Raw genomic sequence first — 26,197 nt, forward strand, 5'->3', positions numbered from 1 at the left:
AAAAGTGATCTCTAACGTAATTTAATGGCCAAATCAAAAAAGAATTGACCAAATCAAAAATCATTTTAAAACATTTTAGGATTTCAAAATGTATTTTAGGTGAAAATGTATTTTATTGAAAATGTACTTATATATACTTCAAAAATAGAGAATAATAAAATATAAAAAAATAACAAATAATACTAATAATAAAAATGAAAAAAAATTAAATTTTTGATAAACAAATTAAAAAATATACAATTTAGAGTGTATAAAAAATAATCTTATTGAAATTTTGGGGTGGGGGTGTGGGAATATAAAAAAATAACAAATAATACTAATAACAAAAATGAAACAAAATTTAAATTTTTGATAAACAAATTAAAAAATATACAATTTTGGGGTGGGGGGGTGTGGGAAGAAGCTGGGGGGGTGTGAGAAGAAGAGGCTGGGGGTGTGGGAAAGGGCTGGGGGTGTTTGGGGGGGGGGGGGGGGCAGGCGTCTGGCTGCCCTGCGCTAGCAGTAGCGCCTGCAGCAGGGGCGCCAGTGGAGCCTGACCCTTGGGCGCTACCAAAGGCGTCCGTGTCAGGGGCGCTACCCATTGTGCCACGTGTCAGGGGCGCCAGTGGAGCCTGACCCTTGGGCGCTACCAAAGGCGTCCGTGTCAGGGGCGCTACCCATTGTGCCACGTGTCACGTGCACAGTGGAGGTGCCTGTCTAGGGGGCGCTTTGTAATAAAAAAACAGACCCCCCGGAAATAATTTCAAAAGAGCCCATTTTTGGTAAATAATTTGTAAAACTGCCCCATTTTGGTGTTTTTGCCTAATAAAAAATTTAAAGTAATTTTTAAAGTTGTTAATGAGTTTTTAGTTATTTATTGACTTGATGATGATTTTTAATGGCAAAAAAGTATACTTTAAAATAAAAATTAAATTTTAACATTAAAAAATTGTTATAATTGTGAATTTCTTTTTTTTTAATCTCATATTGTGCAAATGGTCTAAAAAAACATGTGAATTTTAAAGAATAAAAAATAACTTTAAATTTAAAGGATTAAAAATAAAATTATTTACATTTAAATGACTAAAAATATATTTAAGCACTTTTCAGTTTAATGAATTAGCAATTATTCCCTATTAAAAAAAAGTATAGACTTTTAATTAATTCATTCCATTTTTTAAAGGAGAGTTTATTCCTACTCCTATTAAATTCATTTTAACAAATAGTTTAGTAATAGTCAAAATATAAATTCGAATATAAATATTTAAAATTATTTTAACAATATTTTATTATATTTAATATTAATTAGAAAGCTTAATTTTTTATTAAAATAATTTAAATTTGCAAATTATATTTTTTAATAGCTTAATATATTGTTGATACAATCAATAGTTTTTCTTATTCCTTATAAATGAACAAAATTAAAAACACTAAGAATTAAACAGAATCTTTCTCAAAAATATTAAGGACCGTGATCCTTTTAAAAAATATGTATATCAATGCCATTATGTTACAATTAACGATGATAACTAATTTAAAACTATTTGAAAATGATAAAAGACTAAAATATAAAGAAGAAAATTGAACAAAAAATAAAACATAAAATACTAAATATATATTTTATTTGTTAAGAGGTTCTAACTCCATTAGTTGAGAAAGATATGTATTTTAGTGTAAATTCTCTAACAATATCTTTAATTCCTATCCATAAAAAAATATTCTAACTTATAAAAAATGGAACATTTTTAAGTTGTTTTGATTTTCTATTTTCAATTCTTTGTTATTTTTTATTTTGCTTACTTGATCCCTTCTTCTTCTTCTTTTTATGTAAAAGCCATCTTCATTTTCATTGTTCCTTTTGAAAAATAGTTTTTGAGCGACTTTTTATAAAATAAAATAACTTTCAAAACTAAAAGAAAAAGCACGATCAAAGTCATCAAACACATTCATTATTTTATTATTTTTTAAATTCGAATTTAAAATTCCCCCCTCAATTTTTATTCCTATGAAACAAATAAAAGATTGATCATTATTATTCCCCAAAACAGAGTGGCGGGGATTGAAAAAATTCATTTGCTAACAAAGTCGTTTAAAAATTAAATTTTCCCTCGCAGAAAGAAAGAAAAAAAAAAGCTTTGTTTATTTTGTTTTATTCTAAGTTAATTTTGATTTGATTGGAAACTGGTGGATGTCTGTTCCAATGACACCTAGCATGTTGAACCGCGATTTATGCCGGAATTCATACACTCGCAGATCCTACTCCCACGTATGACAAAACACCTAACAATATTCTTACCGTTTCACTTGCAAATAAGTCAATTTTTCCACAACACCATGACACATTATGTCATGTAACATTTTTCCAACTATTAACTTGTTAATGATGAACAGCTGTAGCCGTAAAAATTCAAAAGTTCTTTAGCGCCGGTTGAAGTATTTCTTGTACTTTGACTTGTAACCAAGTTGTCTTGCATATTTCCACGCTTAAATGTGTGAACACTGAACAACTCATGTGAAGACAGGACTTTATAGTTAATCAATCATTTTTACCCTGTTACAATTTACTCTTTCCTTGTAAGCAGCGTACGGTAATTAATTAATTGTTATTATTATTTTATGATTTTTAATTAATAATTCTGAATCAATAAATATCCCGCTCTGGTTCCCACCTCTTTACCAGTTACTACTAGAGAAATAAGGTTTGGCTTGATTTTAGGGTATGATGGCATCTACATCCACATTTCGTTGGCCGATGTGGGAGCTCTCGACCGTGTCGTCGTGGCCAGGGACGTTGGCGTCGTACATAAGTCCTCGGTGGTCCCCACGGAGGTTACTAAGGTGGTCGGGGATGATGAGCGTGTCCATTGTCGACGAGTTGGTGTGGAGAGTCGTGACGGCGTTTGAATCTGTGGCTCTCGTTTCCATGCTCTGTTTTTTCTTCTTGTTCTGTGGCTGCACCATCTGATCTGAACCCGTTGTTGTTGCGGCAGAGACAATCCATCTGACTGCGCCTTGTCACACCCAATCTTCTTTCCCCTTTTCTCCCATTTTCAATTTTGCTATGCGTCTTAAATGTGTATGCCTTTTTTTTCTGTAATGTAAATTTTGTCTAATGCTATTAGAAAAATAGAACTAGAAAGACAGTGCCTGAACAAGGTTATAGTTTTTGCTGCTATTGTGAATTGTTCTCTCAAAATTCATATCTCTACCTTTCTGGGATTTCCAATGTTATACCGCGATGCATTTGGCGTTAGCTCTGAATTGAGCATGTTTAAGCTCTTTTATTCTGTGTGTATGTATACAAAAAGAGTAGAGAATAGAATGGGATTTGAATTTGTCACAATAATGTTATCCCCAACCTCTCTGTTTCAGTGTTGGAGCGTGCTCACCGGAGAAACCAACATTGTGTTTCGGACGGACGACGCACGTTGATTTGTAACTGATTACTACTAATGTTCAAAGAAAAAAGTAAAGAATTTGAATTCAAAAAAAAGGTGAAAAATACATGTATTTTTAAATTTTCAGTAGTTTAAAACAAAAGAAATTAGAAAAAAGTGAAATCTTTTTTATTAAATAAAAAGTAAAAGATAATAATTTATTATCTATCTATTATTATTATTATTAAATGAATGTTTTGATGGCATCTAATTTTCTAACTTTTGCTATTGAATTAAATTATCTCTCATCCCTCAAATTTTAATTTCAAATTTATTCTCTTTTCCTATCTTTGTCTTCAACCTTCCTTTTTCTCTTTTCTTTTTCTCTTTCCTTTTTCATTTTATCATCCTCTATCTCTTGTCCTTTACCTCACTGCAAGAGAAGTCATAGTCAATGAGCAACATTGATGTCTATACTATGGTTCCTGACATCGTTTACACCATCCTTAGCCCTCACATATAGTGGTTCATACCTCCCTTTTCTCTCATCAATGAGCAACACTCTTTGCTTATTTTCTTAATGTTTTATGCATTGTCATTTGTCAAACTTGGTTTCAGAAACAAGAACCATGTATTTTTGTTCCAGTAAAAAGAAACACAAAAAGGTTGAAGGAATCTTGCTTTACATGGTAAGATTAAATTAATAATGACTAATAATATAAAAATGTTAGTATATAATCAGTGAGATAAAATGTGATAAATAATGATTTGGAGAATTTGAGATTCATCAAATAACTTATGTTTGCTTATTTTCTTAATGTTATTTTATTTGGTGTTAGAGATGGTGTATAAAATTATGTTGATCGTCTTCTCTTCATATTGTATATGATGTTGGGTCTATGCCAAGGGCAGCAAGGGTAATGTTTTGTCTATTTATAGGTCTTCTTAAATTCTAAATTGAATACGAATGGTCTGAAACATATGGAACAAATTTAACTGATATCTATTGTCTCCTGTGGTAGGATTTTTTTAGGTTTAGAGGAAAAGAATATCCTTAATGACAAACATAAGATCCTTCATTTATGAGGTTGTTATCATTACACCTTTTTCTCTATTTCGTTGTCTTCTATTTATAGAAGCTAAATTGTCTCTCTCAAATGTGTTTTTTGTTTTCTTTTCAAATAATCGATTATGATAAATACTATTTTTTTATTGCAACACATTTTTATAAATATTTTCTCATTCCCTTGACAGTGTTATGATATTAATATTAGAAAAGGAAACATATTTTCTATTATTTTTAAATAAATACTTCAAGAACACGAATAAAATAAATGTGTAACAGTAATATTAAATTGTATGAAACTAAATCTTAATCCTACTCATTCAAATCTAAAATAAAATAAATATTGAATTTTATGAAATTAACCTTAATTCTAAATTATATATTTTTATACAGAAAATGACATTCCCAAAAATATATATAACACAAATTTTTGAGATAAAAATTAATTAATCCAAATATTGTAATTATCAATGAATAAAATTATTAAATTAATGGAAATAAAAATATTATGTGAATATAATTTTTTTCAAAATAAAAATATTATACAAAATACAACACATGGGGATAGTTTTATATATATATATATATATATATATATATATATATATATATATATATTTGTTAAAATAGAAATTATACATAACACATGAGGATGAACATTTTTTTTATGAAAGTAAGTAGATTATTTTACACCTAAATACAAGCTTCCAAGCTCAAAGTTTGAAGTCATTAAACCGATATTTTGAAGATCATAATTTGCCTGAAAATTTCATAGTGTGTTTGTATTTGGTTCAAACTCATGATTATTTAATATTTATATCATCCATAGATATAAATGCAGTATACCATTGTTCTTTTGGTTTCTCTTCGGTACAGTTGGTACCTTGTGTTAATGAAGATGTTTTCTTTGCCGATTTTCAAAAAAAAAAATCTATTGTTTAATTCTTCCATGGTATACATAATCGTTAATGTCACATGTTCCATATTAGTTAAAGTTATAAAGAATGTGAGGAATTTTCTCACAACTTTACTCAAATTTGTAAAAATGGATATGATCTAAACACGCAAACACATGAATGTGGTTTTCAAGGAAGTTTTCTAAAATCTATGGTAAACATCTCAAAATTGATTCATTATATTTATAATATTTATTTCTAAAATACTAACACATTCTTGATAATAATGCAGATTTGCACACTACAACAAAATTTCAGTGCATTTTGAATCGACACTAAATATATTCTGGTAAGTGCTTATAGGAAATAATGTTTTCAGATTCAATACTCTTGCTTCCAATTTACAAATTCAATAATTATTGACAATACACTTTCTGATATAAAATTCTAAAGAAAGATATGTTGAAATTTTCTATTCCAATAATTAACGTGGGCTAATATTATAAGATAATTATATTAGTTATTTATCATTAGTGTGTTTTATTTTATGTCAATCTTGGCTCATTAGGAGATAATGAGAATCCTATTAGGTTAACACACTATAAGAAAGCTATGATCCCCAATATATCGAGCCATCACATATAGTTTTTCTTCTCCCAATCTGAAGAGTTATGAAGGTTCTATTAAGAAATAAAGAGGTTCCGATTGAGGAAGAATCTTGAAGCCACCGGTTACGCTGTTAGTCGGTTATCTATTCTGTAATAGATCCTAAGAAGAGTATATAGATCAGAAATCACCTATGGATTCAGATTCTGCTGCGTTTATTTGATCAACCATTATGGATCCAGATATTCCTAAAACTCTTCATGATAATCTAACTAATGTGTTCTTGGTATTTTATAAGGATCCCCCAAAATTCCCATAAGTGGTATAAAAGTCATCATTACTGTTAGATTATTGGAAATTAAAATTGTTAGGTTTGTCTTATATCTATGTTATTTTGTTACGTGAACCCTAATTTTATTTTGGATTTATTTTTCATCGAATTGATTAAAAATTAGTGGGACTATTCTTTTTTTTTTTCCAGTTCTTCATTACATTGATGAAAATGTGAGAAAATGTTTATTTAGTGGTTGGTACCTTTTGTAAATAGCACCTTAGTACTTTGCAGGCTAATGGAATATCTATGTTCGAAAATTCTGCCATGCGAAGTCATTGGTCACTTGAGCTATGTCGATTGCAATGTTAAGGCATGATTTTCATCACCAATTACTAATGATTTAATCCTTTAAAGAAAAATTTAATGTCATTGGGACATTGTCTTTATAAAATTGTGTTATGTAATTTAAAAAAGGATGTATGAAATTATCAGTTTGACAAATAGTATTTATGACTGGAGTTAAAAAAATTAAAGCATTTACTTTCATTCAAGAGAATAAAACCTTTTTTTATTTTCTTTATGAATTGCGTATATGATTTACATTTTTTCATATACAAATCTAGTATTATTTATGGATGTGATATTTACTTGTTGGATTTTAAGTATAGATCAATGATAGTGTTAAGTATAATTTAAGGATATTATATTTATTTGTTGTAATTAATGTTTTATATTTTTTGCTATCATGATTGGGTGTAAATTTAGAAATAACATATCCTTTCCATTTATTTGTATGTCTAGTATTTTATTTAATTAAATTAATCCACACAATATATTGCCAAAGTAATTTTTATTGTAAAAATTGATTTGATTAAAATTACATAGACATCAGTAGAAAATTATTTATGCGAATTGTGTTCAGCCCAAAGGAAAACGAAATTTAGCCAAATAATATTGTACTTGTGATGATAAATGCGTGACAATTATGAGATGTTTTCATGTAAATAATAGTGAGTCCAAAGAAAGACTATTATTCGACAAAATTTATTGTCAATATTTAATCATTGCATTGAGAGTACTAATTACAAATTAATTTTTCTACGAATTAATGTTATGCTAGGTATCTTGTGATGGGTCTGTTCTGCAAAATATTTACATGTTCTATTATATATATTTTTATATAACTAAATTATACATGAAAGTCGTGTAATTTTAAGACCTCTCATTTATTATATTAAATTGTCTTGTATTTTTTGGTTAAATTGATTGAAACAACATGTTGTCAATGTAACCTTGTTGCGTAAGTTGATTTGATTGAATTTACATGGATGTTGCATGAAATTATTCGTGTGAATTGTGCTCGGCCCAAAGGAAGACATAATTTAGCAAAATAATTACATTCTTGCGATGATAAACATGTGATGATTATAAATAGAGTGGTTTTCTATGTGAATAATGAAATGTTCAAAGACAATCATTATTTGACGGGAGTAATCATCATATAAGATTTCCATGTGAGTAGTGGAGTGCCCAAAGACAACCTTTGTTTTACAGGACTTATCACCCATGTTTAATCAATGCATTGAGAGGATCACTTGCAGTTAGTCTTTTTCAATCCTAAGATTGAGGATTAATGGTGTGCTAGGTATCTTGTTTGGGTCTTAAAATTTACCATAAAGGTTATTTGTGCATTGTATGTTTATTGTTCTCTTCTTTAATTGTTGTTGTTACTACTATGGTTTAAATTACTCATATTATTTGAATCTCAAATATGCATGTATAAAATTTAGAGTTTGAAAAGGGAGTCAGTTGAGAGTTGATGATATTGCATAACTTTTTATTTTTTTTAAACAAGAAAACAAGATAAGAAATTTCCTTGTTACTTTTGTAGGATGATGCATATAAAAAAACGGAGTTTCAATTACACTATTTAGTGTGTGAAGAAGGGTAAACTTCTCATTTTTGTTTGTTTTAAAATTAATTTAGTTTTGTACTGAAGGACGTTAGTGGGTAGATTTTGGTTCTATTACTCACAAAAGCATGTCTATACAATGCTACCTATGGAGTCATCTGCCAAGTGATAATGAAAAATTCTTCTACGTGGGCGATGACATAAAGTTGCAGTTGAAACTATGAGAACTTTTATGTTGCTTTAAAAGACTCAATTTTATTTGAATTTGGTTGAGACATATATTGAGTTATTTATTAGACCAAATTTTATTTCTGATTTGGACAAATTCAATTATTCTTGTTCAATTAGAATTAATAAAGTTAGTCTCTCGTGTGATTCAAATGTTGCAAGTTATGAGTTCTTTTATGAATATTTGAGTGTTCTTATTGCAAACAATTTTGGGTGGTACAAAACTTAAAATTAAATGAGAATTTCATTACTTTATAACATAAGCACTTAAGTCATATCTCTTAATAGAGAATTTGGATGCTTGTGTTATAGGATATTCTGGATCCTTTATATTGGTTGGACCTTATAGTCTATGTTGAGTATATAAAGGAAAAATAAACAAACCAAATGGAATTTAGGTGCTGAAAGAAATAAGGATGTCTTAGAACTAATACATGCATATATTTGTGTTCTATTCCTTATGGATTCATGGAATAAACAAATGTATTTTATTATATTCATAGATGATTCATCTTTATTTAATTATAAGTTTTGGCCTTTAGACATTTAGTCTTTCAAAGCTGAAGTTGAACTTTAACTAGGAAAGAAAATTATGGTCGTCAAATCTGACCACGGGAGATACTATGGTAAATATGACATAAGGTACAACGTTTAGAGTCCCCTATGTGTTTTTTTCAATAATTGTAAAAAATTTCTACAACATATAGTGTTAGGTAAACCTACCATGAACAAAGTTGTAGAATGATGAAACTAGACTTGTACAGATATGGTAAGAAGTTTGATTCTTCTATACCAAAGTCGCTTTGGGGAAAGACATTAAAGAATGCAATTTATATCTTTTTAGGGTACCAATTAAAGTAGTCATTAAGAACCCCTATAGGTGTTCAGCCGAAACAATGCCTTATAGGTTGCATGAAGGTAAGCTGGACTTAAAGATAATTAGTTACAATTTTTTTTGTTACATTTAAAGTTCTCATGTGTATAAGTTTTAAAATCTCACTTTAAAATCATGTTTGAGACGTGTAAGACTCCTCGAAAAAATTGAGTTTGGAGGGGAAGGAAACATAAGGAGTGTTGTCTTTAAAGAATAACTTATTATTGACAATAGAAAAGTTTATGTACTTATCATTGTACAAGAAATGGATATGATAATTAAATAATGATGTTACTCCTAACATTATTAAAAGACAAGACAACACTGAGATTCTCTCTCAAACACCATCTAAAGTTCAAACTCAATAGCCTAAAAAAGTGTCATTACCGACCAGAGAGGGTCGTGCGGCAGTTTGGGTGCACGCAGACCATTCCAGCTCCTCCTGTCGATTCATGGGTGTCGTATGATGATATACACGACAGGTGGATGCACTACTCGGATCATATCGTTTCAGCAGGTGAGGTGTGCGTTGTGCCAAGTCAGTGTGTCAGTGACTACATGGACTGGTTCTTCCGCATCTCGCATCCTTTCATGACACCAGGCCACGCATTAGATCCTCTGCCTGATGGTCATGCCCCATTTTAATAACATGCGTGTATATAGACACAAATGGAATACACAATCAATGGAAATAAATAAAATTAACATTACTAATGAAAATAAATAAAACCAACAATACTGATGAAATGGGTTCATGTACAATATTTGTATATACATGAAATATCAATATAAAATATGTAAATAAACTACGTCTGATCCGTGCGCCGCCTGCGCTTAGACCTAACATATACTAGATGGTCCTATGTCACACTCCTGGCCATCCTGAGGCATTCTTCGATCACCTCATGTGTCGATGAGCCTGACGTGACCACCCCTAGACTCAGATAGCGCTCCAACCTCTCAGCAATCTCATCACAAACTTCCTGTTAAATACAAAACAAATAGATTACACAAATTATTATGCAAATATTGATGTAAATGACGTAAATTATTAGTATTACTTACCACTGCATGTCTAGACTCCTCCACAGATGTCGACGATGCTCCTAGCTCCGACACGTGAAGGATATCCGTCTGTGGGGCCAGAGGGACGACTCGGGGGTGCGGGGCATGACCATCAGGCAGAGGATCTAATGCGTGGCCTGGTGTCATGAAAAGATGCGAGATGCGGAAGAACCAGTCCATGTAGTCACTGGCACACTGACCTGGCACAGCGCACATCTCACCTGCTGGAACGATATGATCCGAGTAGTGCATCCACCTATCGTGTATATCATCATACGACATCCATGAATCAACAGGAGGAGCAGGAATGGTCTGCATGTATCCAAACTGCCGCACGACCCTCTCTGGTCAGTAATAAACAACATGCGAAGATCCACTAGAGAAAGGAAAAATATAATTTGATATGATTATGTCATATTTCTTGAAGAACACGAATATGACATTAGGTTGACTGAGAATGTCTAATTGACCTTAGTTAAGTCATGTTGTGTTCTAACTCTCAAGTGAATTGATGTAATAAATGATGCAATAAAATCGATGGTTGAACATGACATTTAGGATATCATCAAATTACTTGAAAGTGTGAAACCCATAAGTTGTATATAAGTATCTATAGTCGAAAGGGATTCAATGGGTAATATTGAAATATATAAAGTTTGTCTTGTCACCAAAATTTTTACAAGAAGGAAGACATTGATCACAAAGAAGTTTTCTCTCTGATTTCTTAGAAAGACTTTCTTAGGATTATAATGACACTGTAGATCATTTTAATACTTGTTTTGCATAGATGGATGTAAATATTATATTTCTAAATAGAAACATTGATGAAACACTTTATATGGTGCAACCAGAAAACCTTGTTTAAGATGATTTAAAGTCTATGGTATACAAACTAAAGAAATCCATTTATGCTTTTAAACAAGTCTCTCGTCTATGGTATTACAAAATTCATCAAGATTATCTCTTATGGTGTTGAGGTAAATTTGGTTGATGATTGTGTGTGCTAAAAGTTCACTGGATTAAATTTATTCTTTTGGTATTATATGTTGATGACATCCTACTATCATACGATTTATTGTTGCAAAACAGTTATATTGGAATTTATCATGTATTCTTAAGTTTATTTTTTATTGTCATAAATTATTTTTTTTGCAAGAGTCTTAAGGTGATATATGAGTAATCTTGGTATGCAACACTAGAAAGTAGTAAAGCGCATTATGCATTGATTGAAAAGAATAAGAAACTACATGTTTTCATATCAAAAGTCTAGAAGTTTAGAGATCATTGGGTATTTTGACTTTGATTTTTTCTAAATGTCTTAATAGCAATCACTCCACATAAGGATCCACATTTAACTATGTTGGTGGAGTTAATATTTTGCTATGAGATGTCATACTAGAATTCATGATTGTTAAATTATTGTAACTGGCTTGCCTGTTGTCACCAACATTAAGTAGCCATTGGGTGTTTATTGGGGCAATATCTTAGCGGTCTTATTAAGGATTCAACAAAGTAAAAGTTTGTTAACATAAAGTGTTTGGTTGTTAAATAAGAAATCAAGAAAATATAGATTTGTATAGAATATATAGGGACTCATTCCATGCTAGCTGATTTACTTACTAAAAGTATGACAGTTAAAGTTTTTCATGAGCACACTGCTTATATGGGTGTAATTCCTGATAGTACCTTAGTTTAGTTAGAGTCTTACTTATGTTTTATATCTTATGGTTTACAAATATTTTGTTGTTTGGATTTTCTGTAAAAATAAAGTTGAAGTTTATCATTTCATTATCAGGTTGTTTGTTTGCAATATTTATGTTGTGTTTGGATAGATCTCTATAAGGAATAAAGTTTGGACCAGTTGGAAATAGGCATGACTAAGATCACATTGCATGTAATTTCCATGCTGCTTATCCATATTGACCTATGTCATTGAGTGTATTGATATGGTGGTCATTAGGATCTAGTTACATTTGTTGTAGTGACGAAAGCCACAATGATTCTATTATTGATATATGAGGTGGACCCTATTTTTAAGGTGAAAGTCTAAAGGTAAATAGCATAGAGATGCACGCTTAAGGAGTTTTTATATAATTGTTACAATATGTAGCCCAAGTGGGAGATTATTGGAATTTTCTATTCCAATAATTAATGTGGGCTAATATTATAAGATAATTATATTAGCTATTTATCATTAGTGGGTTTTATTTTATGTGATCAAATTAAGTGAGTCCGTTAGACAACCAAATAAGATGATATGGACTTAAATGAACAGATGTCAGTGTTGGTCCATTAGGTGATAATGAGAATCCTATTAGGTTAACACACTATAAGAAGGCTATGGTCTCCAATATACAGAGCCGTCACATATAGTTTCTCTTTTCTTCCCCATATGAAGAGTTATGAATGTCCTATTAAGGAAGGAATAAAGAGGTTTCAGTTGAGGAAGAATCATGAAGCCACCGGTTATGCTATTAGTCGGTTATTCGTTTCGTAACAGATCTTAAGAAGAGTACATAGATCAGAAATCACCTACGGATTCAGATTCCGCTGCGTTTATTTGATCAATTATTATAGATCTAGGTATTCCTAAAATTCTTCCTAATAATCTAACGTAATGTGTTTTTGGTGGTTATTGATATTTTATAAGGATCTCCTAAAGTTCTCACAGGATAATGTCAACTATTATATTATAAATTTTGCTAAAAAATGTTTTTAGAGATATACATTTGTGCTAACACTAATCAATCGATATTCAAATTTCTTATTACATAAAAAACTAATTTGCTTATATAATTTGTCACTAGGTATCACTTTATCACAACATATTCAACCAGGACTATACATGCAACAAATCATACATTGATAAACTTTTGTCAATTTGGGTTATAAGTTTCCTTTGAGAAGGGTTTGTAATAGTTGTATTAAGACATCCAAATATAATTATGTTGATTTGCTAATTTATTGTAATAGACATAGTTATATTTAAGATAGAAGACTTGATTAAACTCCTTTCATAATATTGCAACTCTTTTCTTGACTATGTAGTTTATTGTCAAACCTAGTTGTGTTACATACATTCATTTAAAAAGATAATCACTAGCAATATTTTACTTTTTAAAAATTCAATCAATAGTATATTTTTCTCTTAAATATATAGTTTTAATTAATTGCTCATTTCACACGTATATCATTTGTCAATTGATATAAAAAACACACAAGCAATAGTATTATATGTGTGTACGCACAAGTATCGTACTAATATCTCTAAAAAGTACGAGAGTATTATGTGTTTATTTTATTTATTATGTTTTAGGATACTACTATTTAGAATCAGACATTTGGACTTTGACTTGCGGGTCACTTCCAACCCGTACAATTTTTTTACATCAATTTTTTTAGTTCACTTAACTTATGGACTTTTTAGTGCACTCTGTTTAACCTACGGGCTTGACAACAACCTCTGTGTATAACCCACAAACTTTTTTATGCCTTAATTTAAAAATGTCATTTTAAAAAATAATGAGTAAAGATTTTAATATAAATTGTTTTATAAAAGGACGTAAGACTAATACTAAAACTACTTAATGTTATTAATTAAAACTTGACTAAGTGCTACTTTTAGTTGTTTATTCTTCAGTATCTTTTTTTATATTAAATTTTAAAAGTTATATTTTGATCATTTATATTTAGATAGAGTTTCATTTTGGTTCTTTTTTGTTCAAAAATTAAATATGTTAACATAAAAGTATGACGATTAAGATAATGACGTGACATGTTAATTGAAACAACATCATTTTAAATGATTTTATTTTGATCATTTATGTTTTCTAATGATTTCAATTGGATACTTTTGATTTTCTAAAAGGATTTATTTGGGTCTGCTAAGTTCGCAAAATGATATATTTTGGTCTTAACCGTTACATATTATGTCAGAATCTCATGAATGTTTTGATAATATTCTACTAAATCTAAGACAAAAGTTTTGTCTTAGACACTTTATAATAACTTCATGAAACACTTCTCTAAATAAATGTTCTTAAGGACTGTCAAAGCCACATACCTTACTTTGGGAAGGTAGTATCTTATATAGGATAAAGAAGAGAGTAGAGATTGAATCTGATGCAAAATAACATTAATTTATTATGTTTGTTTTTGCATTGGATGTTGTAATGTATTTATTTATTTCATTTTTTTGGCATCACTGATTGACTTATTATTCTTTCCTTTTATTTTTCTTCCCAAAATTATCCCCCAAAAAATACACTTCCCTAACCCCCTTTGTCAATCTGCGCAAGTATCTTTGATCGGAAATCATTGTAAAGAAGGCCTTCTTTACCATTGTTGGATGATCCCATTACTCGTTATACCATTGGTCTTTACGTTAACAAAGAAGAGGAGGACAATAAAAATATGTCGTGGCCTTTAGTCTTGCACACAAAGGGAATTTACAGTATACTTGTTTTGCCATTGATAGACTCAAGCCATTTAAAGGCACACTTAAGGTTGTGTAAAAGACCTGAACATGGAATTGCTCTTAGTATGAATGATGGTTTGATAGGTTTGTCTTTCCTTTTATTGGATCTTCTGTCAGTAATGGATGATGCTAAATTATTTCCAAATGATTCTAAATTCGAGAATCATACACAACAAGAAAACTATCTCTTACATGTAAGTTTGGATTGGTTGGTAGTTATTATTATTAAAGTTTAATGTTGATGTATTAAGAGATGTACTAAGAATGTAAAATACACGTTATTTAATTACAAATATGATTTTTAAAATAATTTTAGTAAAAATTAATAAATTTATCATAAATTATGGTTTATGATTGATCATAATGTAAAACTATTTTATACGAATGATGTTTAATTTTTTTTTCTCTTAGGATGAGTTTGTTTCACAGATTATTTTATTATTCTCAGGAATCCATGACCAAAAAAAGATATCCAATGTTTGTTTAAAGGTCATACAAAAATTAATCCTAGTTATATTTTATTCCCTAGAAAGGGAGTATATTTTTTGGGATAATGTTGCAATAGTAAACAGGGGAAATAATTAAGAACAACCTTATTTTTTGGGTCCTTGAAAAATAATAAAATAGGCCCTAATCATAAGTTTGGGCCGGTATTGTTAGATACAAACACGAAAAAAAAGAAAGAGTGTTGCTAGGTGCACCCAGCAAAATTCATAAATGGCAAAAATCCCCTTGGCCTATTTTTTCATTATAAAAGCTATTTTTTTTTAGAAATGCACACAGGCTCCATTTTTGTCCGCTTTTTTCTCTGTTTTTGTGGTTTTCGTGCGGCATTGTGTCGGGTTCGTTGGTTCGCTGTGAAAGGTTAGGTGCGGTGAAGGTGAAGGTGCGTTGCGGTGGTCGACGACGGCAAACGAGGTACGCAGAAGGTGTTGCGTTTGTCGCGGACGTACGGATCACCTCCAGATCAAGTTGATCCATATGTCTATTATTTTTGGTATTTGCTGTTTTTGAATTTATTTTCCTTTTTTTCTTTTAAATTACTAATTTTTTTGTATGGCCATTTTTTGTTTGATTTGGTTAGATGGACGAAGATGAGTGGATGTATGAAATAATGTCTGAACAAGCGGATATGGATTATGAAAATGTAGAAGCATGTGGTGCGAATGAACCACATGTTGATTGTTCGGATGCGTTCAACACTTCTCAGGTTATAATGTTAATGTTTGTCACAAATTTAATAAAACGAATACAGGTAGAAAACTTAAATTATGTGGATTTCTTTGTAGGTGTTTGAGTGCCGAGAGGATGTTTTGCGGTGGGCTCGATCCGTGACTTATGAAAATGGATTTGTGGCAGTGACTTTAAGGTCGGACACAAACACAGGTAGTAGAGGAAGGACTACGTTTGTGTTAATTGGCTGTGAAAGGAGTGACGAGTATAGGTGTAGGAAAAAAGAATTTATTAGAAGAGACACTAGGACTAAGAAATGTGGGTGTCCCTTCAAGTTTCATTGCAAGCCAGCGATTGGAAGAGAAGGTTGGATGGTGAAGTTGATTTGTGGAGTGCATAATCATGAATTGGCCAAGTCATTAGTTGGACATCCACATGCGGGGCGATTGACTAAAGCTGAAAAAACATTTATTGCTGATATGACGAAGTCCATGGTGAAGCCAAGAAACATTTTGCTAACTCTGAAGGAACACAATGTCAATAGTTGTACGACCATTAAACAGATATACAATGCAATAAGTGCATTCCGTTCTTCCATAAGAGGAAGCGATCTTGAAATGCAACATATGATGAAGCTTCTTGAACGTGATCAGTATATTCATTGGCACAAAATAGAGGATGAAGACGTGGTTCGTGATATCTTTTGGTGTCACCCTGATTCAATGAAGTTAGTCTACACATGTAATTTGGTGTTTTTGATAGGCATCACCTACAAAACAAACCGGTATAGACTCCCACTGCTCGATTTTGTTGGGGTGACACCGACTGAGGTGAACGCGTTAATAATTCGGTATGAGCTTTACAATGCTTCCGAGGCCTTTTTTTAAAGCGTGATGCCCTCCCTGGAGTTATTGTCACTAATAGAGACCAAACATTGATGAATGCAGTGAAGGATGTATTCCCTGAATGTACAAATTTGTTGTGCAGCTTTCACATAAACAAGAATGTGAAGGCCAAATGTAAATCACTAATTGCGCAAAAAAATGCTTGGGATTATGTCATGGATTGTTGGGGATCTCTGACTGATTATCCTTCAGAACAACAGATGTCGACGATGCTCCTAGCTCCGACACGTGAGGGATATCCGTCTGTGGGGCCTGAGGGACGACTCGGGGGTGCGGGGCATGACCATCAGGCAGAGGATCTAATGTGTGGCCTGGTGTCATGAAAGGATGCGAGATGCAGAAGAACCAATCCATGTAGTCATTGGCACACTGACCTGGCACAGCGCACACCTCACCTGCTGGAACGATATGATCCGAGTAGTGCATCCACCTGTCGTGTATATCATCATACGACACCCATGAATCGACAGGAGGAGCAGGAATGGTCTGCATGGAAGTCCCGAACTGGTCGGTGCTCTCCATACGGGATCCAACAGACATTCGGAATTCGAAGTCGGTCCAGACGCTCCTTGTACGCCGGTGTACGTATGCTCTTCACGGTCTTATTCGTCACAATCCACCTACACGCACGCGAGGAATCCTCGTCGTATTCCTGATCAGTTGTGGAGTCTACGACTGATGGAAAGTGCTCGTAAATCCAGCACTATAGATGTAACATCAAAATGATAAACATTAATTATGAAAGTCTAACAAAATTTAAAGTTGAACATTGTTGAACCTCAACGAATGAAAAACATATTTGTTACCTACAGCAGTGCGATATAACCGCCAAGCTGTCGGCTGCTGCTGATAGAGGCATCGTTCAACTGATCGTACATATGCACCTGAGCAGCCACCCCCCAGGCGTACCTCCCGGTCTAACTGAGGTCACGAAGGGCCTCCAAGTACACAACATGCACATTGATTGCATTCTTGTTAGCAAACAGAGTGCAACCCAGAATGTGAAGAAGATATGTGTGAGTCGCAGCTGTCCAATGACCTGCCTGGCATCGGTGCTCATATATATCACGTACCCATTGTAGGCATACGTACGATCCATGACACTGGGCTGTCTCAGCCCTGGCAGACTCTGCAGAGACCATCAATAAGTCCACCAGCATCTGAACCGCATCGTCCACGTGCAAGGGTTGAAAGGCGTGCAAGTCGCCAACCATGGGCGAATGTAGAAGCGAGGAGATGTCATCCAGCGTGATCGTGAGCTCTCCCACCGGGAAATGGAAACTAGACGTCTCCCAGTGCCACCGCTCCACAAACGAGGACAAAAGTCCCCGATCGCCGGTGTCTACCGAACACGCGATTAGAGGACTTAGTCCTGTCCCAACAACGAGTCCCTCAATGGCAGGGACAGGCCTGCCTAAACTATGGACTTTCCTCCCGTGAGAGGATAACTTCAACTCAGGACGCTCCTAAATTGAAGTATAAAGGAACGCAAAATTCGTTAAAATCATCATTTAAAGGAAAACTAATTTCAATCATAAAGTATAATTTACAAGTAACTAAAAATAAATATTATAAATACCTCTCCCGTCCATACGCTGCAAGCAACGTGATTCGCATATTGGGTCAACACGGATGGGTCGCTTGGACCACCCGGAAATCCCTCATACTCATCCTCAGTAGCCTTCGCGCCTGTGTCTGCAGGAATGTCTGCCACAATGTCCTCTACATCAGCTGGTGCCATCGGGTCATCCGAAAATACATCAGCCTCAACATCTGGCGCAGGGATCACTGGCTCATCGTGCACCGCAGTCACAGCGACTCGCTGCCTCCGTGCAGATGCGGTAGGCCTTCGACGTTGCGGAGCATCATCGAAATCATCACGATCTCCTCAACCCACACCTCTACCAGTAACGTGACCTAAGGCACGACCTAATCCTCTGGTCCTAACCATGATCTGCAAACGAGTACCACAAAATCCATCACTCATTTCATTCTCTCAAATTTCATGCGTGAGTCTCACAAACCCACCAAAGCCAGATGACAAATGAAAATGATTAAAATCATTGAAAGCATGGTTAAGTGAGTGATTAAAATCATTGAAAGCATGGTTAGGTCACTTTAGGATTTTAGAAACTTTATCATATGTTGACTAAATCAATAAGCACACACACTTGTGTGTTTGAAATCATTGAACGAAGATGGAATATCCAACTTCATCACCCATTACATGTGGTTGTCCACTTTTCGAATGCAGAGTTCAATGACAATCCTCAGATGCAATTTGATAGTGAGGTTATAAGGGAATTATGTACATGCATCAATAAGTTGGTGGGATATCTAGGTGGAGCAGAAGATCATGTTGAAGTTGCACAATATTAAAATTGTGGATGATATGTTTGGGGAGTGATATTGCCATATTAATGAGGAAAACTGTTTCACCGAGTAACAAACAAAGCTTATACAACTTTTAAACTTTTATTTTTTTAAGTCACTTGCTTAAATATTGTTTAATACATTTTCTTTGGCTTTGTAGCTCAATTCCCAATTTGCAAAAGCTAGCTATAAATATCTAAAGCTTTATTTGTAGTGCATTCAATTGTGAACGTAAATGAAGTGTCTATAAGGAAGTAATTTGCTTTTTTTAAAGTCAATAATCAATTCCAAATCTTTCTTATAATTATTTCTTAGTTATTTATCTCAATGTTAAAGATTATATTGAGAAAAGGAATAGGTTTGAGCATAAAAGATTGCATAACTTGTTAACCAACCCTTAAGCAAACCATAAGGATGAAGTTGATGCAATTAACCTCTGTGATATTGATGAATGTAATGAATGACTAGTCAAAGAGGTGGATGGGGACGATGCTGAAGTTGGAGATGAAAGGGTTTTTGAGGGAGATAATGAAGTTTGATGCTGACTACCCTGTACAAGTTTATGTTGGCATTGAAATTCAAGGGAATTTACCTTAGTAACTCTTGAAGAACAACATGCACACAAGCACACACACTTGTGACATAATTTGTCATACTGACACACTCACATAAACTAGTATATATCAAGTCAAGGTCAGAAAGTTGATCTACTATTGAAACTACTAGCTAAGTAGGTAGATGGTTGAGTTGAATAATGCCATTGCCATTTGTGAATATTTTGGTCACGTCATGGCTTCTTGTACATGTTTCTCTGCTAAAAAGTTGCCCTACTTGACTTTAACTTTCTCTAGTTGTGATTTTTATCTTTGTAATAATGAGACTAGTTTTAGTAGCAATATATGGTTTGGAATATTTGGATAATTTCTAACAAGCACTAGGTATCTTTTGGAATTTTTTAAATGAAGAAAATTGTCAACATCTCAATATAATCATAATTCATGCTAATCAATATATACTAGTTCGATAATTCCCTGAAAGAGGATACATCTATATATAATCATAATTCATGCTAATCAATCTATACTATTTATCTATATGTCAACATCTCATTATTTACAACCAAATTGTGACTAAGGTCAAAACAAATTGTGACAACAATCTAATAAGAATGATTCAAATTATAGGCAATATTTATTCTTCTAACAAAGTAATACATAAAAGGAAACACTTGATATTCTCCAAAATGACACTATTTATCAAATATTTACCATACATTCAAAGGTCATCCTAATAACCAAAATTCCTAATTTCAAAAAGAACTCACAATGTATCAATCAAATACTTGACAATTTGTAAAATGAAGCTGTGACTATTTATGGATTAAGTGATCCGTAAGCATTTTCTGGATCAATAAACTATGTTTGAGTAGTTTACAGATCAAGTTGATTCGGAACATGCTTACGGATCAACTTGATCCGTAAACAATGTTTTATTACTTTACGGATCAAGTGATCCGTAAGCATGTTCCGGATCAACTTGATCCAGAAAACGCTTAAGGATCACCTGATCCGTAAGCTCCTCCAAGCTTCCCTACTCCGACATCAATGGCGGAAACAGAGGACAGTGGCGCTTACCTCGACGGTCGACGCTGACGACGCTCCCTCGACGATGGACGGTGGTTCGTGACTCCTCTTCACGACAACAATAAGAACAAAAATAAAACGCAAGATCCTCTTCACAGCAACAATGGTTCATGGCTGAGGAAGAAGAAGAAGGTAGCGGGAGAGAGATAGGTCCAAGAGGTCACCAACAAAATACGAAAATGGCTCTGAGGAAGAAGAAGAATCAAATGCTTTGAGGAAGAAGAAGAATCAAAGGTTGTGTGAGGAAGAAGAAGAAGAAACTACAATGGAGAGAGAGTAGCGGGAGAGAGAGACACACACATTTTTTTAAAAAATAACCCAAGGGCATTACGGGCTTTTCACTTCAAGTGCTGGGTGCACCAGCAAAAATGCTGGGTGCACCTAGCAGCACTCAAAAAGAAAAACCCGATGATGTACTCGCTAGAACGATGTCGTTTATTATGACGGCGTAGTTTTGCATAGTCGAAAGTCAAAACCCTGCACCCGAAGGCTGAAGCGAGTGGGAGAGGCAGCAAGAAGAGAAAAAGGGGAATGGCATGGTTGCAGTTGCAGAGAATCATCACCAATACCAAGGGAGGTGCTAATTTGATCTCACCGCTCCCACGATTCTTCTCGAAATGTTCCCCCTATGTTTTGAAAGTTGGAATACCAGAGTTTCTAAACGGGATTGGGAAGGGGGTTGAGTCCCACGTTCCTAAGCTTGAATCTGAAATCGGTGATTTCCAGAAACTTCTCGTCATTCGAACCCTTAAACTCAAGAAGCTCGGTATTCCTTGCAAACATGTATGTTTTTATTCTTTATTTTGTCTTTTTAGAAGCACTCATGCAATGTTTAACTTAATATATGGAATTAATTTTATTAATCTTGCCCAATATTGTCCCCGTCAATATGATTATTTGGGCTATTATCTTTTCCCTATTAGCCACAAAGAATTTGGTAATTCTTCAAAAGTATGAATGTAGAATGACATGTAGAGGAAGACGATTAGCCACTGGTGCAGGAGCATATGTGAAAAAAAAAATGCTATTTCTTGTAAGCATGATGTTTTTTTTTTTTTACCCACAAATGGTAGTTGTTAATTATTAATTTTTTGTTAGCGGAGGAGAATCGGACCCACCCATGACCTTTCCCTCCCTCCCTTCTCCTTTTACTACCAAACCAACCTTATATCTCCTTGTAGGCATGATGTGAAAATGGTGATCTGAGAAAGGTAAAGAAAAACGATGGAGAGAGAGAGATTGCTGAGCACTGGCATTTGAGAGAGTAAAACTACTTCTTTGAACTGCAAAGTCTACAGGCTCGGCTATATATATATATATATATATATATATATACATACACACACACACACACACAGATCAATACAGTTAACTGACAGCTATTTACATGTGTGCTTAAATAACAATCAATCAATTAAGCCAACTGAATAGCTAACTAGTAAAGGAATAAACTTCTTCAAGACATTTGGGTGCCGTGTGATCAGCTTAATTAGTATTCAGTGGCACCTGATGAAGCCACTGGATTGACTTGTTAGCTGTTAGTAGTTCAACCTGTGTTGAATTGTGCACTGTTTTCTTCCTTAAGTCTGCTGGCAAAATTGTGTATAAATCATTGAGTGTATGTTTGGTAGAGTGAAAAAATAAGAGATGTAATTTTTGAATTAAAGTAGATAGTAAAAGTGTAGGTCCCATGGAATTTTACTGTTCATTTCATTCATTTTCCACCCTTTTTTGCCTTTACCAAACAACCTCTGAATCTTATGACTGGCATTGTAACTTTACATTCTGTTTGGTTGGAGGCGAATTGGGGCAATGGAATAAGGAGCTGAAAATTCCTACCCTCCAATATTGGGGGATTTCATTTTCCCTCCCCTTCCCTACTATGAATCAAGCCACACATTAAAGTGAACTTGAATGACTATGATTTATGTGAAATTTATCAAAATTGGTGGATTTGATGGTAAGATTATCAAAGGCCTTTAGAAGCTCTTTAGGACTCATAGTGTCGTTTGTGTCGCACAAAATAAATTGTTAGACATATAATAAAGCCGTTCATGAGTCTTCATTGTTTAAGCTTTTAAGAGAATTGGTATTTGACATAAATTACATATCTGAAAAATCTCTATGACTTTTGAACCTGCAGCTGTTCCTGTCCTACACTAAATTTATTCTCCTCTCAATGCCTGCCATCTTTTCTGTAAGAGAGTTGGTATTTGACATAACTCCCTTTTGCTATTTAACTGGTGCTAAGTAGAAAAGGGTGCACATTACACATTCTTAAGTTTAAGTGATTTAGTTTTCTACATCTGTATGTGACTATGTGTGGACTAAGGTGTTTGATGTACTAATGTACTTCTGCTGTCATCCTCATCCTGGCACATACCTGTGTTTGGTACATGATTATATTACTAGCATCTTAGATGCCTATAGGCATGTGATTCCCATCAATTAAAACAAGCTCAGGCTTTATGAACTTAAATTACCATTTTCTCTAAGATACACAAAATTTGGCCGCTAGACATACAATTTGTCTAGTTCACTTGCAAGCTCTTTCTAACAACTAGTTTTTGCTTTGCAGAGGAAGTTAATATTGAAATACACACACAAGTACAGGCTGGGATTATGGAGGCCACGTGCTGAGTTCATCACTGCCTGATTGGTTTCTAAGTAGTAAGTAGTCGCTGTTTGTTAGACCATATTGCAAATGTTTAGCCGCAGCAGAATGACAATGCTCTACTTGAAAAGATCAAGTCGCACTGTCTTTGGAGACCACCCATCTTTTCCATCACATTCATCTCTTGTGGACAAAGTTTGGTTTTTGCACCAGTTATGTAATGTACAATGGACTTGTCTTAATTGACAGTTTGTGTTTGTTATTTCATAATTCATATCCCGTGACATCATTGCATATTATGTAATGTATCACTTGTTTTTAGCCAAAAGAATATTTCGGGCTTAGGAGTCCGCAATGCTTTCATTTACTTCATGATAGCTGCGGTTCAATCCAAAGATGCTGTTGCAGTTTTTTTGCATCCCTTATTAGTTGTTCCATGATTGACCGGATACTCTGTTGTGCATGATAAAACTAGACATTATTTATCTTTGTGGTTGTCTTAGCTATTAGCAATTTCCTTCTTGAATAATTTTTTTGGGGGGTAATGAATTGAATTCGTCACCGATTCTTACGAGGTACTAGTGTTAAAGTCTGCCTTAATCTTAGTTGAGTCGTTCTTTATTGATGGGCCAGTTTCCTTTTAAACACAGTTTAGGCTGTAGGGTCCTTTCTTTTACGGGCCGAAAATGAAGACCTTTGCTCTTTTGTTTTCACTCTGAAGACTCATCGTTATGAGAATTTGGTTTAGAGTACTACTGGATCAGAGTTTTGTGTATGTGGATCCCTATTAATCCTAAAGTTATTTGGGAATATTTCTTCCGGCACCCCAAATAACTCAAGCTAACACCCCATTTCATATTACAGAAAGGGTACTCCTTTCCGTAATGGAAGGAGGTGCTGCTTGAGTTTTTTTGGGTGGAGGAAGCTGCGGCCTTGTTTTGAGTGATCTATTGATTAATGTTTATATTTTAGTCTCGACCAATCCACACTAACACAGCAAACTTGATTCTCACATGACAAGGTCAGCCATATACAGCCCAACTTAGTGTTGGTCAATTCATGCACTGCCATATGTTGATCCCGTGATGGTGTGTTATGAATGAAACAAGGGAAGCAGAAGTTTTTCATGTTAGTTGTAATTTTGCCACCGCATTTTTGTTATTTCCATTTTCAAAATTTAACAAATAAAATGTCCAAAACAACTTTTGAGCATTTTCAAAATTGGGCTTCAATCAGAAAACGTTTTCTTTGAAAACATTCTTTAAATTTTATACAAACATATTTTTAATCCTATTTTCTATTTTTTTTTATTGAAACTGAAAACAGAAAAATAAGAAAAGTAAGCGCCCCTAAATAAAACGGGTCAAAATGATCCTTGTCACTGTTTAGAAACAACCAACTTTATCTATCCAAGAGAATAATTTATTTCACATAAAAATAAAGTGACATTCATGATCTTCTCTCTCTTGATTTTATAGTTTTCAATATTAAGAAAAATGTATTATTAACACTTCTTATTAAAAACTATTTTTAATTTCTTTAATGAAACTTGAATCTAAAGCTTAGAATCATGTTTTTAACATAATGTGGTCAATGAGAAAATCATATTTGACTAATCCTAAACTCAAGTTGAAGCCATCTAAATGCGTATATGGTTGCACATATGCAACACATGTATCCACAAATGTCGCAATCTAAACAAAATTAAAACAAAAGTTAGTTAAAGTTGTTTTAAGTATATCATTTATCGTAGATGTGCAACCAAATAACCTATGAATGTGAATCCAAATGTACTTGCAAAGACGTTGAACAAGGCAAAGAGAGCCAAAATGGGTAGAAAGATCCCCAAGATACTTTTCCTAATTTGTATGCTGAATTTGAAGCCTTTCATTTTTCTTGAATTGGCTTCTAAAAAAGAATTGAAAATAAAAAGTCAAAAAAACAATTTTTAAATCCTAAAATTTATAAAAATATAAACTATTTCTAAAATGTAAAAATAAGACATAAAAATACAAAAAAAAATCAAACTAAACGAGTCCTAATTGGTTCTAAAAGCTAAAATGTGATTGACAAACAATTTAGGCCCTTTTGTTTAAATAAAAATAATAATTTATAGTACAACTTTTAATTTTTTAAAACTACTACCATTTTAGCCTTTGAGAAAATAATTAAGTTTATTTATATTTTAAACACGTTTTCATTTAAAAAACCCTTAATATATAATCCTTATTCAAATTTTACTTTACTCTTATAACTAGGCATTCAAACAAAAAGAATTATACCGTCTACCGACTATACAAGCTCTTTATAAATGAGTTTGGTAAGCCTAATTTTGGAAGCTTTTTGGAAATGACAAATCTAGAATGTGAGATACTCATCGTATAAGAATTGCAAATACTTATTCCACCGTCGGTTTAGATTTTTCTATGTCGTGTATGGTGGGGAATGCAGCAGCTTACTCGTTTTTTCCGGCTGCTGCACACTATTAAAGTTCTAAATAAGCTAGTAATTTATTCGTCCTTATATTTTGGTATGTTAAGATTATAATAAAGTATTTTATATTTAATAAATATTGCACATACATATTTTAATTTATTAATTTGCTTGACAAATTTGCTTTTAAAAATAACTTATTTTTATATAACGAGATAAATAAACAAATAACTAAATAAAGATATGTTAATAACCGAAGAGGAATAGAGGATACCTAGAATAGAAGGGGTATCATATCAGGA

General features: G+C 33.1%; 2 protein-coding genes and 1 pseudogene across 2 annotated transcripts; 2 read left to right on the forward strand and 1 right to left on the reverse strand.

The window, feature by feature from the left end:
- Positions 1–2,640: 2,640 nt before the first annotated feature.
- Positions 2,641–3,322, forward strand: LOC114370770. Its single transcript, XM_028328162.1, has one exon. The coding sequence runs from the start codon at positions 2,699–2,701 to the stop codon at positions 2,942–2,944; it is 246 nt and encodes an 81-aa protein (XP_028183963.1). The 5' UTR covers positions 2,641–2,698; the 3' UTR covers positions 2,945–3,322.
- A 6,696-nt stretch (positions 3,323–10,018) lies between these two features.
- Positions 10,019–18,783, reverse strand: LOC114371218 (annotated as a pseudogene).
- A 2,517-nt stretch (positions 18,784–21,300) lies between these two features.
- On the forward strand, positions 21,301–23,947 carry LOC114369943. The gene is made up of 2 exons (XM_028327224.1): positions 21,301–21,631; positions 23,427–23,947. The coding sequence occupies exons 1-2, from the start codon at positions 21,380–21,382 to the stop codon at positions 23,502–23,504; spliced, it is 330 nt and encodes a 109-aa protein (XP_028183025.1). The 5' UTR covers positions 21,301–21,379; the 3' UTR covers positions 23,505–23,947.
- Positions 23,948–26,197: the final 2,250 nt, after the last annotated feature.

This window comes from Glycine soja, chromosome 10, assembly GCF_004193775.1.
Source record: "Glycine soja cultivar W05 chromosome 10, ASM419377v2, whole genome shotgun sequence".
NCBI lineage: Eukaryota > Viridiplantae > Streptophyta > Magnoliopsida > Fabales > Fabaceae > Glycine > Glycine soja.

Bases quoted from the DNA above. Each gene is read 5' to 3' on its own strand.
- LOC114370770 (XM_028328162.1), top strand. From the start codon at position 2,699: ATGATGGCATCTACATCCACATTTCGTTGGCCGATGTGGGAGCTCTCG.
- LOC114369943 (XM_028327224.1), top strand. From the start codon at position 21,380: ATGGCATGGTTGCAGTTGCAGAGAATCATCACCAATACCAAGGGAGGT. The intron at 21,632-23,426 runs GTATGTTTTTAT...TTTGCTTTGCAG, and splicing joins TCGGTATTCCTTGCAAACAT to AGGAAGTTAATATTGAAATA.